General features: G+C 45.7%; 1 protein-coding gene across 5 annotated transcripts in view; it reads left to right on the top strand.

The window, feature by feature from the left end:
- Tbc1d9b (TBC1 domain family member 9B) overlaps positions 1-12,440 on the top strand; it is a 54,559-nt gene that overhangs the window by 31,545 nt on the left and 10,574 nt on the right. For all 5 annotated transcript variants that reach the window (XM_045151727.1, XM_045151728.1, XM_045151725.1 and 2 more), the window contains exons 11-15: positions 5,448-5,565; positions 8,238-8,523; positions 9,972-10,101; positions 10,226-10,324; positions 11,435-11,503. In XM_045151727.1, the coding sequence (XP_045007662.1) occupies positions 5,448-5,565; positions 8,238-8,523; positions 9,972-10,101; positions 10,226-10,324; positions 11,435-11,503 (702 nt within the window). The remainder of the gene's footprint in view (positions 1-5,447; positions 5,566-8,237; positions 8,524-9,971; positions 10,102-10,225; positions 10,325-11,434; positions 11,504-12,440) is intronic.

The raw sequence follows: 12,440 nt of genomic DNA, 5'->3' as shown, positions 1-12,440 counted from the left end.
TAAGCAGGTACCCTCCCCTTCTCTTTTTGTTGTTTTGTTGTTTTTGTTTTTTTTTTATATATATATATATATATATATATATATATATATATATATATATATATATATTATTTACTTATTTGACAGAGAAAGAGAGAGAGAAAATGAATGGGCTTCCAGCCACTGCAAGCAAACTCCAGACACATACACCCCCTTTTGCATCTGGCTAACATGGGTCCTGGAGAATCAAACCTAGGTCCTTTAGCTTTGCAGGAAAACACCTTAACCATTAAGCCATCCCTCCAGCCCTGTTTCTGTTTCTTTTTCAAGGTAGAGTCTCTCTCTGGCTCAGGCTGACCTGAAACTCACTCTGTAGTCCCAGGCTGGCCTTGAACTCTTGGCAGTCCTCCTACTTTTTCCTCCTGAGTGCTGGTTTAAAAGCTTGCACCACCATGCCCAGCCCTCCACTTCTTCTTCTTCTTCTTCGTCTTCGTCTTCTTCCTTCTTCTTCTTGTTTGTTTTTTTGTTTGTTTGTTTTGTTTTTTTAAGGGTTGAATAGATGGTTTAGTGGTTAAGCACTTGCCTGTGAAGCCTAAGGACCCCTGTTGAAGACTTGATTCCCCAGTACCCACATATGAAGGCAGATGCATAAGGTGGCACAGACATATGGAGTTGATTTGCAGTGGCTGGAGGCTCTGGTGCACCCATTCTCTCTCTGTGTGCCTCTTTCTCTGTCTGTTACTCTCAAATAAATAAATAATTTTTAAAAATTTTTTAAATTATTTATTTGAGAGAGATAATGAGCATGGGCTCAACAGGACCTCCAGCTGCTGCAAATGAACTCCAGATGCATGTGCCACTTTTTGCATCAGGCTCACATGGGTGGCTTGAGAGTTGAACCCAAGCCAGCAAGATTTCTAAGCAAGTGCCTTTAACCCCTGAGCATCTTTCTACCCAGCCCCTTTTTTTTTTCTCAAATTTTTATTAACAACTTCCATGATTATAAAAAATATCCCATGGTAATATACTCCCTACCCCCACTTTCCCCTTTGAAACTCCATTCTCCATTATATCCTCCCCCATCTCAGTCAGTCTCTTTTATTTTGATGTCATGATCTTTTCTTCCTCTTATGATGGTCTTGTGTAGGTAGGGCCGGGCACTATGAGGTCATGATTATCCAGGCCATTTTGTGTCTGAGGGAACACGTTGTAAGGAGTCCTACCCTTCCTTTGGCTCTTATATTCTTTCCACCACCTCTTCCACATTAGACCCTGACCAGCCCCATTTTTAAAAAAAAAAATATTTTTATTTATTTTCAAGCAAAAAGAGAGGAAATGGGTGTGCCAGGGTGTCTAGCCACTGCAAATTGAACTTTAGACACATGTTCTACTTTGCGCATCTGGCTTTACATGGGTACTGGGATATCGAACCTAGGTCATCAGGCTTTGCAAGCAAGTGCCCTTAACCACTGTGCCATCTCTCCAGCCCAACCCAGCCCCCATTTTTAAAATATATTTTATTTATTTATTTATTTATTTGAGAAAGAAGTAGAGAGAATGAGTATGCCAGGGCCTTCGGCCACTGTAGATGAACTCCAGATGCATGTGTCTCCTTGTGCATCTGGCTTATGTGGGTCCTGAGGAATCGAACCGGGGTCCTTTGGCTTTGCAGGCAAGCACCTTAACCACTAAGCCATCTTCTCCAGCCCTCCAACCCCCATTTTTAATCCACTCTAATAGTATACATACAGTTCAGTGGTATTAAGTACATTCACGTTGTGGTATGATACCACTGTCCATCCATATAACTTTTCATCTTCCCACAATGAGACTCCCATCTGTCCCTGGCAGCCACTGTTCTCCCTTCTGTCTACATATTTGATTGCATACCTCACATAAATAGAGCCACACAATATTTCTCCTTTTGTGTCCAGCTTTTCACTTAAGGTAACGTCCTCAAGGTTCATCCATTCTATAGTATATAGCAGAATTTCCTTTTTTTATGAGAGAGAGAAAATTGGTGCACCAGGGCCAGTAGCCACTTGCAATCAAACTCCAAACATGTGTGCCACCTTGTGCACATGTGTGACCTTGTGTGCACACATCACCTTGTGTGTCTGGCTAACATGGGTTCTGGGGAGTTGAACCTGGGTCCTTGGGCTTCATAGGCAAGCACCTGGATCACTAAGCCATCTCTTCAGTCCCCTTTTTAAGACTGAATAACATTTCACTACAGCAATCTACATATCACTTCTCTCTGTTCATCTGATGCTGGACATTTGTGCTGCTTCCACTGTTGACTGCTGTGAACTTTGGTATACAAATACTTGTTTAGATCTATGTTTCCATTTCTTTTGACTGTGCACTTAGAAGTCAGTAAGTAGCTGAATAATGTTCCATGTTTGATGCTTTGAGAAACTTCCAGATCTCCACAGCAGCTGTGTCACTTCACATTCCCTCCAGCAACTCACAAGGTTCCATTTCCTCCAGTCCTAGGTGTGGCAGAATATCTCACTGTAGTTTTAACTTGCATTTCTGGCAGCTTGTCTTTGAGACTAGCCAGCTCAAATAGCTTTCTGTTGGCCTTAACCACTTTCTGTAACCAGTGTTCTACATGGGATATTACTGGTTTATAGGAAGCTAGCATATCAATTTGAAATAATTTGTAGGGGCTAGAGAAATGACTCAGTGGTTAAATGCACTTGCCTGCAAACCCTGATGGCCAAAGTGGTTCATGTTGGAATTCATTTGCAATGATAGGAGGCCCATACTCTCTTGTCTCTCTCTGCAAATAAATAAATAAATAAATTTTAAAAAATTTTGTCAAGGTAGGCTTTGACTGTAGCCCAGGCTGACTTGGAACTCTGTAGTCTCAGGCTGGCCTCGAACTCACAGTGATCCTCCTACACTTGCCTCCCAAGTGCTTGGATGAAAGGCATATGCCACCACATCCAGCTCAATAAATATTTTTGTTAACAAAAAGAATTTTTAGATATTTTATTTATTTATTTGACAGAGAAAAAGGGGGGGAGAGAGATCAAGAGGGAATGGGCGCCAGGGCCTCCAGCCACTGCAAACGAACTCCAGACGTGTGTGCCCCTTGTGCATCTGGCTAATGTGGGTCCTGGGGAATTGAACCTGGCCTTTGCTTTGCAGGCAACTGCCTTAACCACTAAGTCATCTCTCCAGCCCAGCAAGTTACTTTTAAAAATTATTTTTGTCAGGCTGGAGAGATGGCTTAGCGGTTAAAGCGCTTGCCTGTGAAGCCTACGGACCCTGGTTCGAGGCTCGATTCCCCAGGACCCACATTAGCCAGATGCACAAGGGGGCGCATGCGTCTGGAGTTTGTTTGCAGGCTGGAAGCCCTGGCGTGCCCATTCATTCTCTCTCTCTCTCTCTCTCTCTCTCTCTCTCTCTGTGTGTGTGTGTGGGGGGGGTGCCTCTTTCTCTCTCTGTCACACTCAAATAAATAAAAATGAACAAAAAAAAATTTTTTTTTAAATTCTTTTTGTCAAGTTGGGGTATTACCATGGGATATTTTTTATAATCATGGAAAATGTTAATAAAAATTGAGAAAAAAAAAAAGAAAGAAAGAAGTCCATGGTGGCACATGCCTTTAATCTCAGCACTCAGGAGGCAGAGGTAGGAGGATCACCATGATTTCAAGGCCACCCTGAGACTACATAGTTAATTCCAGGTCAGCCTGAGCTAGAGTGAAAGCCTACCTCAAAAAAATCAAAAAGAAAAAAAAAAAGAAGTAAAGAAATAGGTGAGGTTAATTTTATATAATGAAACAGATCCAAAATATTTTAATGTGCAATTAGTATTAAAATTGTTAATGCAGGGCTGGAGAGATGGCTTAGCAGTTAAGGCACTTGCCTGAGAAGGCTAAGAACTCATGTTCAACTCTCCAGATACCACATAAGCCAGACACAGTGACACAAGCATGCAATGTCGTACATGCGCACAAGGGGGCGCATGTGTCTGGAATTCGTTTGCAGCGGCTCAAAGCCCTGGTGCGACCATTCTCTCTCTCAAATAAATAAAAAAGAAAACAATTTGGGCTGGAGAGATGGCTTAGTGGTTAAGTGATTGCCTGTGAAGCCTAATGACCCCGGTTTGAGGCTTGGTTCCCCAGGTCCCACGTTAGCCAGATGCACAAGGGGGACGCATGCGTCTAGAGTTCGTTTGCAGAGGCTGGAAGCCCTGGCGCTCCCATTCTCTCCCTCTGTCTGTCTGTCTCTCTGTGTCTGTTGCTCTCAAATAAATAAAAAATTAATTTTAAAAAACTAAAAAAAAAAAAAAGAAAACAATTTAAATTGTTTATGCAGGGCTGGAGAGATGGCTTACTAGTTAAGGCTCTTGCCTTCGAAGCCTAAGAACCCAGGTTTGACTCCCTAGGATCCATATAAAGCCAAATACACAAGGTGGTGCACGTGAGTTTGTTTGAAGTGGCTAGAGGCCCTGGCACACCCATTCTCTCTTTCTCTCCCCCTCTCTCTCTACCTGCCTCTCTCTCCTCTCTCAAGTAAATAAAAATATTTTAAAATTTCTTTTTAAATTATTTTTGTTGGCTGGAGGGATGGTTTAGCAGTTAAGGCAGTTGCCTGCAAAGCCAAAGGACCCAGATTTGATTCCCCAGGACCCACATAAGCCAGGTGCACAAGATAGCACATGCATATGGAGTTCATTTGCAGTGGCTGGAGGCCCTGGCACACCCATTCTTTTTATCTGCTCTTTCTCTCTCTCTGAAGTTGATAAAAATAACCTACAAACTTTAGGGCTGAAGAGATGATTTAGTAGTTAAGGTGCTTGTCTGCAAAACCTAACTAACTCAGATTCAATTCCCCAGTGCACACATACAGCCAGATGCATAAAGAGGCACAGTCATCTAGAATTTATTTACGGCAGCTGGAGGCCCTGATAATACCCATTCTCTCTCTGTCTCGTCTTCTCCCTCCCTCTCTCCCTCTCCCTCCCTCTCTCTCTCTCTCTCTCTCTCTCTCTCTCTCCCCAAATAAACAAATTAAAATTTAACAAAATTTAAAAAAAAAATAACTTGCCAACTTGGAAGCTTATATTTTTTCCCAGTGAGGTTGTATATTCCTGTTTTCCAGCCTCCCTGAAGTGGCCTGACCACAAACTTTATGCTTCAACTTGACACAGCATCACTTCTGCAAACAGCAGACACCACTCCACATAAGCATTATTTGCTAATGTCCACTGTCTCTGTTTTCTCAGTGCCTTGTGACCCAGTTTGAAGGAGCTGGGTTTCTGTTTCTAATTGATTTCCTGCAGGTTTGCTTCTTGGTAAATTTCCCAGAGCTGAGCAGGGACAGCAGTTCAGTGCTGGGTGCTCGACCCTCCGGATGGGGCAAGCTGTCAGACTAGAAGAGACCCTTGTAGAGAAGAGGCCATTTGGCTCTGCGACCAGAGCAAACATACACCTTTGTCTCTGTGCCTGGCAGGCAATGAACATCGTGACCTCAGTGCTCCTGTTGTACGGCAGTGAGGAGGAGGCCTTCTGGCTCCTGGTGGCCCTCTGTGAGCGCATGTTGCCTGACTACTACAACACCAGAGTGGTGGGTAAGTGTCCCCAAGTGTTCCCTTGCCTGAGCCTCCATCTGCCCAGTGGTTCCCATGTATGTGACTATTTTTCCCCTGTCAAGATCCATGCTATCAATAAAAAAAAAATAAATAAATAATTTAAAAAAAAGAAAGATTCGTGCTAAGCAGTTCTTACCTTATGAATTAGGAAACTGAAAATGATCACATAGCCAGAAAGTAGAGAACCAAACACAGTTACACTCCTGCCTCCAGGATGCAAACTACCATCCAGATTTGTATGGGTTCCCTAGATGTCTGGAGTGAGAGAATATATCATGCATTTAGTGGCTTCTAGAAGTTTACATGAAGGGCTTAGGTAGCTCACTTAGTAAAGTGCTTGCCTTGCAAGCATTATGACCCAGTACCCATGTGAAAAATGCCAGGTATAGTGGCATACACTTACCATCCTAGCACTGGGGAGAGAAAGAAGTATTGCACATGCTCACCAGCCAGCTAGTGTAGCCTAATTGATGAGCTTAGGACCAATTAAATATTCCTGAGAATGGATCCTGAGGTCTTTCTCTAGGCAAAAAGTCCACCACAGCTGGGCATAGTAACATGCCTTAAGTCCCAGCACTCAGGAGGCAGAGGTAGGAGGCCAGCCTGGGACTACAGAGTGAATGTCAGGTCAGCCTGGGCTAGAATGAAACCCTACCTTAAAGAAACAAGTCCACCTTAAGCCCAAAATCTCATCTATCTGACTGAACCCAAACTTCATTATAGAAAACTTCAAACATCAAAACTAGAAAGTGTCATTTATTCTGTGTATCAGTTGCCCAACTTCAACTCTATGGAATCACATCCAATAAAACTCATTAGGGGTAGGGATGTAATTCAGTTGGTAGAGTGCTTACCTCGCCCAACAAAATCTGGGAATTGAGTTCAATCCCTAACACTACTACATAAACTGATGCATGCCATTAATCCCAGTACTTGAGAGGTGGAGACAGAAGGATCAAAAGTTCAAAGTCATTCTCAGCTATATAACAAGTTGGTTCAAGACACTACATGACAGCTTGTCTCACAAAACAAAAATTAAGTGTGCCATGAAAAGGAAGTGAACTGAGCCTGGCGTTGTAATAAATGCCTTTAATCCTAGCATTTAGGAGGCTTGGGTAGGAAGATAACAGTAGGTTCAAGGCCAGCCTGGGCTACAGTTTTTTTCTGGCCACCCTGGATGAGAGTGAAACCCTGATTCAAAGAACAAACAAAAAATAAAAATAGGAACTGGATGTGGTGGTGCACGTCTTTAATCCCAGCACTCGGGAGGCAAAGGTAGGAGGGTCACCATGAGTTCAGGACCATCCTGAGACTACATAGTGAATTCCAGGTCAGCCTGGGCTAGAGTGAGGTCTATCTCGAAAAACCAAAATAAATAAATAAATAAAAACAGAGCTGGAGAGATGGCTTAGCAGTTAAGACACTTACCTGCAAAACCGAAGGACCAAAGTTTGATTCCCCAAGACCCATGTAAGCCAGATGTACAAGGTAGAACATCTGTCTGGACTTCATTTGCAGCAGCTGGAGGCCCTGGCATGCCCATTTTCTATCTGCCCCCCCCCACCTCTCTCTCACATACACACACACAATAAATAAAAATGAAATCTTAAAAAAATAAAACTGGACTAGACTGAGGATACGGCTCAGTAAAGTGTTTACCCTGGTGCAAGCAGGGGAACCTAAGTTCTGATGCCAGCACCCACATAAAAACTCTGAGCGTGGGAATACATACCTATAATCCTACACTGGTGAACCAGAGACACAATTCCTAGGGCTTACTGGCTAACCAGTCTAGCCAAATCTGTAAGCTCTAGGTATAGTAAGAGATGCTGTCTCAAAGCATAGGGTGAGGAGTAACAGAAGAATACACCTGATATCAACCTCTGGCCTGCATGCACATGTGTATACACATACATTAGCACCTATAGAGACATATACACCACTGTACACACAAAAATAATTGGACTGACAAATGTATTTCACTACATATATATTTAACTGATTCTAATGTATCCTTCCCTGCTACTTGGTTTGGGGGAGACTTTTAGATTTACATTCATTCACAAGCATCAGGACCAGGCACAGAAGCCACTAAGACTGTTGCTTACTTCTGTTATTTCTAGGGGAAGAAACTAGAAAATGCAAATACAGTCTTCCATATCCATAGGTTCTGCATCCAGGGATTCAACCAACCACTGATCAGAAATGTTGTGAAGGAACCTCTGTATCATGTTGTGCAGCCATTGACTCATTCTTCCTAGATAGCACAGGATGACCGCTGTTTTCACAATGGGTCATTTGAGTCATCTAGAGGTTGCACAAAGTGGAAGCATTGCCAGAGTTCTGTGGATATGAGCATTGGAGGATTTTGGTGTTTGAGAGGATCCTGGAACCATCCTCATGGATGCTAAGGGACCTCTGTGACCTTTCACACAGTGATTTGGAAGTTGTAGGAAGAATGCTTACTGAGTTCTTTTTCTGTTTTTTCACACATATACACAGCTCTCCAGCCCTCAATATAAGTAGGGTTGGCAGGGCTGGGGCTGGACAGGAACTGGGTGGGTTTCCTGTCTCCCAGAAAATGGGGTTCCATAGGGCCGACTTAAAGTCCTGAAGATGGACTCATATATGGCCTCCTGTCTCCTCCTCAGGAGCCCTAGTGGATCAAGGCATTTTTGAAGAGCTCACAAGAGACATCCTACCCCAACTCTCAGAGAAGATGCAGGACCTGGGGGTGATCTCCAGTATTTCACTCTCCTGGTTCCTAACCCTGTTCCTCAGCGTCATGCCCTTCGAGAGTGCTGTGGTCATTGTTGACTGCTTCTTCTACGAGGGTATCAAGGTGATCCTGCAAGTGGCCTTGGCTGTGCTGGATGCCAACATGGAGCAGCTTCTGGACTGCAGTGATGAGGGCGAGGCCATGACAGTGCTGGGCAGGTGACCTGGGAAGCTGGCAGGAGAACCCCAGCCCTCAGTCAACATCCAATGCTGTATTCACAAGTACTAGGCTGTGATGATCTGAGGGCAATAGAGAACTTTCTAGTGGGAACCCAACCAGCACTCAAAATGATAAAAGGAAGGTGGGCCAGAGTATGCTGGGCTATATCCACTGCTCAGGTCCAATGCTTTGTGAAGAGAGGGCCCAGGACTGAGATTAAGTAGTAGCATTCCTGATGATGGTAAGGAGACAGTGGCACAGCAGGACCTCCAGCCTCCAGCGAAGGCTGAGCATCTCATTTCCATAAAGCTGCCTTGGTTTGCCATCCAAGCTCAGCAGCACTGCTCCTTCCTCTTATCTGGGACAGAGCTGGCCCACATGGGGCTTGTGAAATAGTCAAATGAATTGCTAGGTACCAGCCATCACAAGGTTCATGCTCTTTCTCCTCCTCTAGTCCCCAGGCCCACCCTTCCTAGATTCTTTCCAAGATTCAACCCCTCTCTCCACCTCTGCTGCCTCAGCATATACCTACACTTCTCTGAGTCAACACCTACTTCATCAGATATTTGTGTACCAACCCCTCACCTCCCAGCACCCCACAAGACCCTGACCACATCTCACCCCAACTCTGTCCTAGATGTGGGGAAATTCCTCTGCTGTTGATTGTCCTCTGCACAAAGGAGCTCCTGGGTCCTCTGGCCTGGCTTTGGGCCCTCTGCAGCCTCACCCTGACCCATACCTGAACTCTATATGGCCCTGACTCCTGGCTAAGAATGACAGTCTGGGACACTGTGCTTCCCTGCTGAGCCAGCCCAGGGACTGATAGGTAGCCTGCAGACCTGGCAGGGCTGTCACATCCCTACTTTGGGCCCCTTGGCATCAAGACTCCCAGTTGTGATTGATTTCATGACTGTGTCCTGCATGAGAAGATCAAACCCTTCCTCAGGAGCAGGGGTCTAAGGACCATGGCCAATGGTTGGAGTAAATCCAGACATCCTCTCCTATTTGAATGTCAGGCTCATCTTGGAGAACCTGAGAGTGTGTAAAACCCTACTGGGCTACGCTAGGCTAGCCAGCCAATGTGGAGCCATCCCTGAGACTGTCCCAGGAGAAGGCACAGCATGCCTTCTTCATCTCGCTGCCTCTGTGTTTGGTCCTGGCCAGGCCCTAGTGACCCACTTGAGAGGAAGCACACTGTTCCCCTAACTAGGTAGGTTCTGGGACCCACAGGCCCCAGAAGACAGCCTTGCATCCTCAGAGATAGTACAAAGGCTTCAGTAGGCAGGAAGGCCTTTTCTCCACTGCCTTGAAGGGAGCTGCCCCCCCAACTTGCTAGGGGCCCTGCCTGGGCATATTGTCACTGGAGGGTGCCCAGTTCTCAGCACTTAGCTGAGTAGGTGAGGTATTCCCATGGACAGCCTAGATTTCTGCCCTTCAATCTTTACAGATACCTGGATAATGTAGTCAACAAGCAGAGCATTTCTCCTCCTATTCCACACCTCCATGCTCTGTTGACCAGTGGAGATGACCCTCCTGCAGAAGTGGACATCTTTGACCTCCTGAAAGTGTCCTATGAGGTCAGCTTCTGGTGGGGTTGGCTTGCAGGTTGCTCCCTCTGGTGTTGGTCTCTGGTGGCCACAGGTGAGCTTGGATGGTGCTGTGCTCTGGACCCTGGTCTCATCAGTTCACCTTTGCCTGTAGAAGTTCAGCAACCTGCGGGCAGATGACATTGAACAGATGCGGTTTAAACAGAGACTGAAGGTGATCCAGTCCTTGGAGGACACAGCCAAGAGGAGCGTGGTATGACCACTGGTGGGTGGGACAGAGGGTAACCCCAGGCAGCATAGAGTTGAAGAACTGGCCAAAGTAGGCTAATCCTGCCAGTGCCTTTCCTTGGACAGGGCTCAGAGCCCCACTTGTACCCTGCCCTTGGCACTGTCTTAATTCATGCATCATGGCAGAATGCTGTGTGGGCCTGGAATCCCACAGTGTAGGTGCAAGTTGGAGGAGGTAGAAAGAGGGTCCTGCATACTGTTTTCTGCTCCTGGTGGTACAGCAGGACACATCTCTTTCACCTTACACCCTGAAGGCCAAGCCCCTTCTGGGCCAAGTCCTTCCAACCTGGCTTTGCTGTAGATTTTTTGCCTCTGCCCCAGCTAGTGATGCCCAGCTGGTCTGTCCACTCTGCAGTGCATGCCTCTGCCTGAAGCCCTGTTCATCTGTTCAGGGACTGGGCCATCCTTGCCACCCATCCTCTGTTTAATCCTGCAGAGGCAGACACTGCTTACTTTTCCTGTCCACTCCCAACCTTTTCAAGTTAGCAAGACATGTAGGGCACTTTGGTCAGCAGCAGCAGTCACTGACCACCACCTCTGCTAACTGAAATAAACATACTGCCTGGCAAGTTCTAGGACCTCTTTCAAAGAGCCCTTCTAGATGACTGAAGCTAAAAGGCCATTTGTTACCCTGCGTCTCAGCTGGAGCTTTATACAACAAGCCCTTCCCCCAGCTGTGCACTCCAGGAAGAGGCTCAGGGGATAGGAACTGACTGGTAGGTGGTGATGAAGGGTGAGCATGTGGGTGGCATCCTGTCTTCTGAGTAGACCCACCCACATGTGCTTGATCACTGGGGACACCAGGAGGGCAGTTCATGCCTTGGTGTTTTGTTTCTTGGGGAAGGACTATTCAAGGTAGGGTCTCACTCTTGCCTAGGCTGACCTGGAACTCACTCTAGCCCAAGGCTAGCCTTGAAGTCATAGCAGTCCTCCTACCTCAGCCTTCCAACTGTTGGGACTAAAAGTGTACTTTTGCCCCTGTCCACATGAGAAGTCTCCTAGAGCAAACATATTTGTTTGCATTGTAGCGAGAACTTGGGAACCCTTCAGTAAAGCACTTTTTCTTTCCTTCTAGGTTCGAGCCATACCAGGGGACATTGGTTTCTCAGTTGAAGAGCTGGAGGACCTGTACATGGTGTTCAAGGTGACAGTCAAGAACAAGGGCAGGGGCTGGGGAGATGGCTTAGCTGTTAAGGCACTTTGCCAGCAAAGCCTGAGGACCCAGGTTCCATTCCACAGATTCCACGTACAGCTGGATGCACAAGGTGGCGCATGCATCTGGAGTCCATTTGCAGCAGCTGGAGGCCCTGGCACACCCATTCTCTCTGTCTGTTTTTTTTTTTTTCTCTCTCTCTCTCCTTGCAAATAAATAAATAATTTTTTTTTTTTTTTTGGTTTTTCGAGTTAGGGTCTCACTCTGGCTCAGGCTGACCTGGAATTCACTATGTAGTCTCAGGGTGGCCTCGAACTTTCGGCGATCCTCCTACCTCTGCCTCCCGAGTGCTGGGATTAAAGGCGTGCGCCACCATGCCCGGCTTAAATAATTTTTTTTGAAAGAACACGGGCAGGACACGTACCCCATCTTGTCTCCTAAGTGCAGCTACAGTGCAGTGGCTCCATGCCAGAAGAGAAACTAATTTAAAAGCATCCTCATTTGCAGTTACTGTGAACCACATGTGATAGAATTTAATCCTTCTTGGCATTTAGACAACATTCTTTTTTTTTTTTTTTTTCCGAGGTAGGGTCTCACTCTAGCACAAGCTAACCTAGAACTCACTCTGTAGTTCAGGCTGGTCTCAGACTCATACCAATCTTCCTAATGCTACCGCCCAGTGCTGGGATTAAAGGCATGTGTCACCACACCCAGCCATTCTTTTTTTAAATTTTTTTTTAATTTGAGAATGTATATGGGTGTTCCAGGGGCTCTTGCTACTGCAAATGAACTCTAGACACGTGCCATTTTGTGCATATGGCTTGACATGGGTACTGGAGAACCTGGACTGCCAGGCTTTGTAATAAAGTTCCTTTAGCCACTGAAAAATCATCCCAGCCCAAAACAGAACACTCTGAAATGTCAGAAA

The sequence above is a fragment of the Jaculus jaculus genome, chromosome 6 (assembly GCF_020740685.1).
Source record: "Jaculus jaculus isolate mJacJac1 chromosome 6, mJacJac1.mat.Y.cur, whole genome shotgun sequence".
Classification (NCBI taxonomy): domain Eukaryota; kingdom Metazoa; phylum Chordata; class Mammalia; order Rodentia; family Dipodidae; genus Jaculus; species Jaculus jaculus.
Note: the sequence above shows the minus strand (reverse complement) of the source record. Positions and strands in the feature narration are given on the sequence as shown.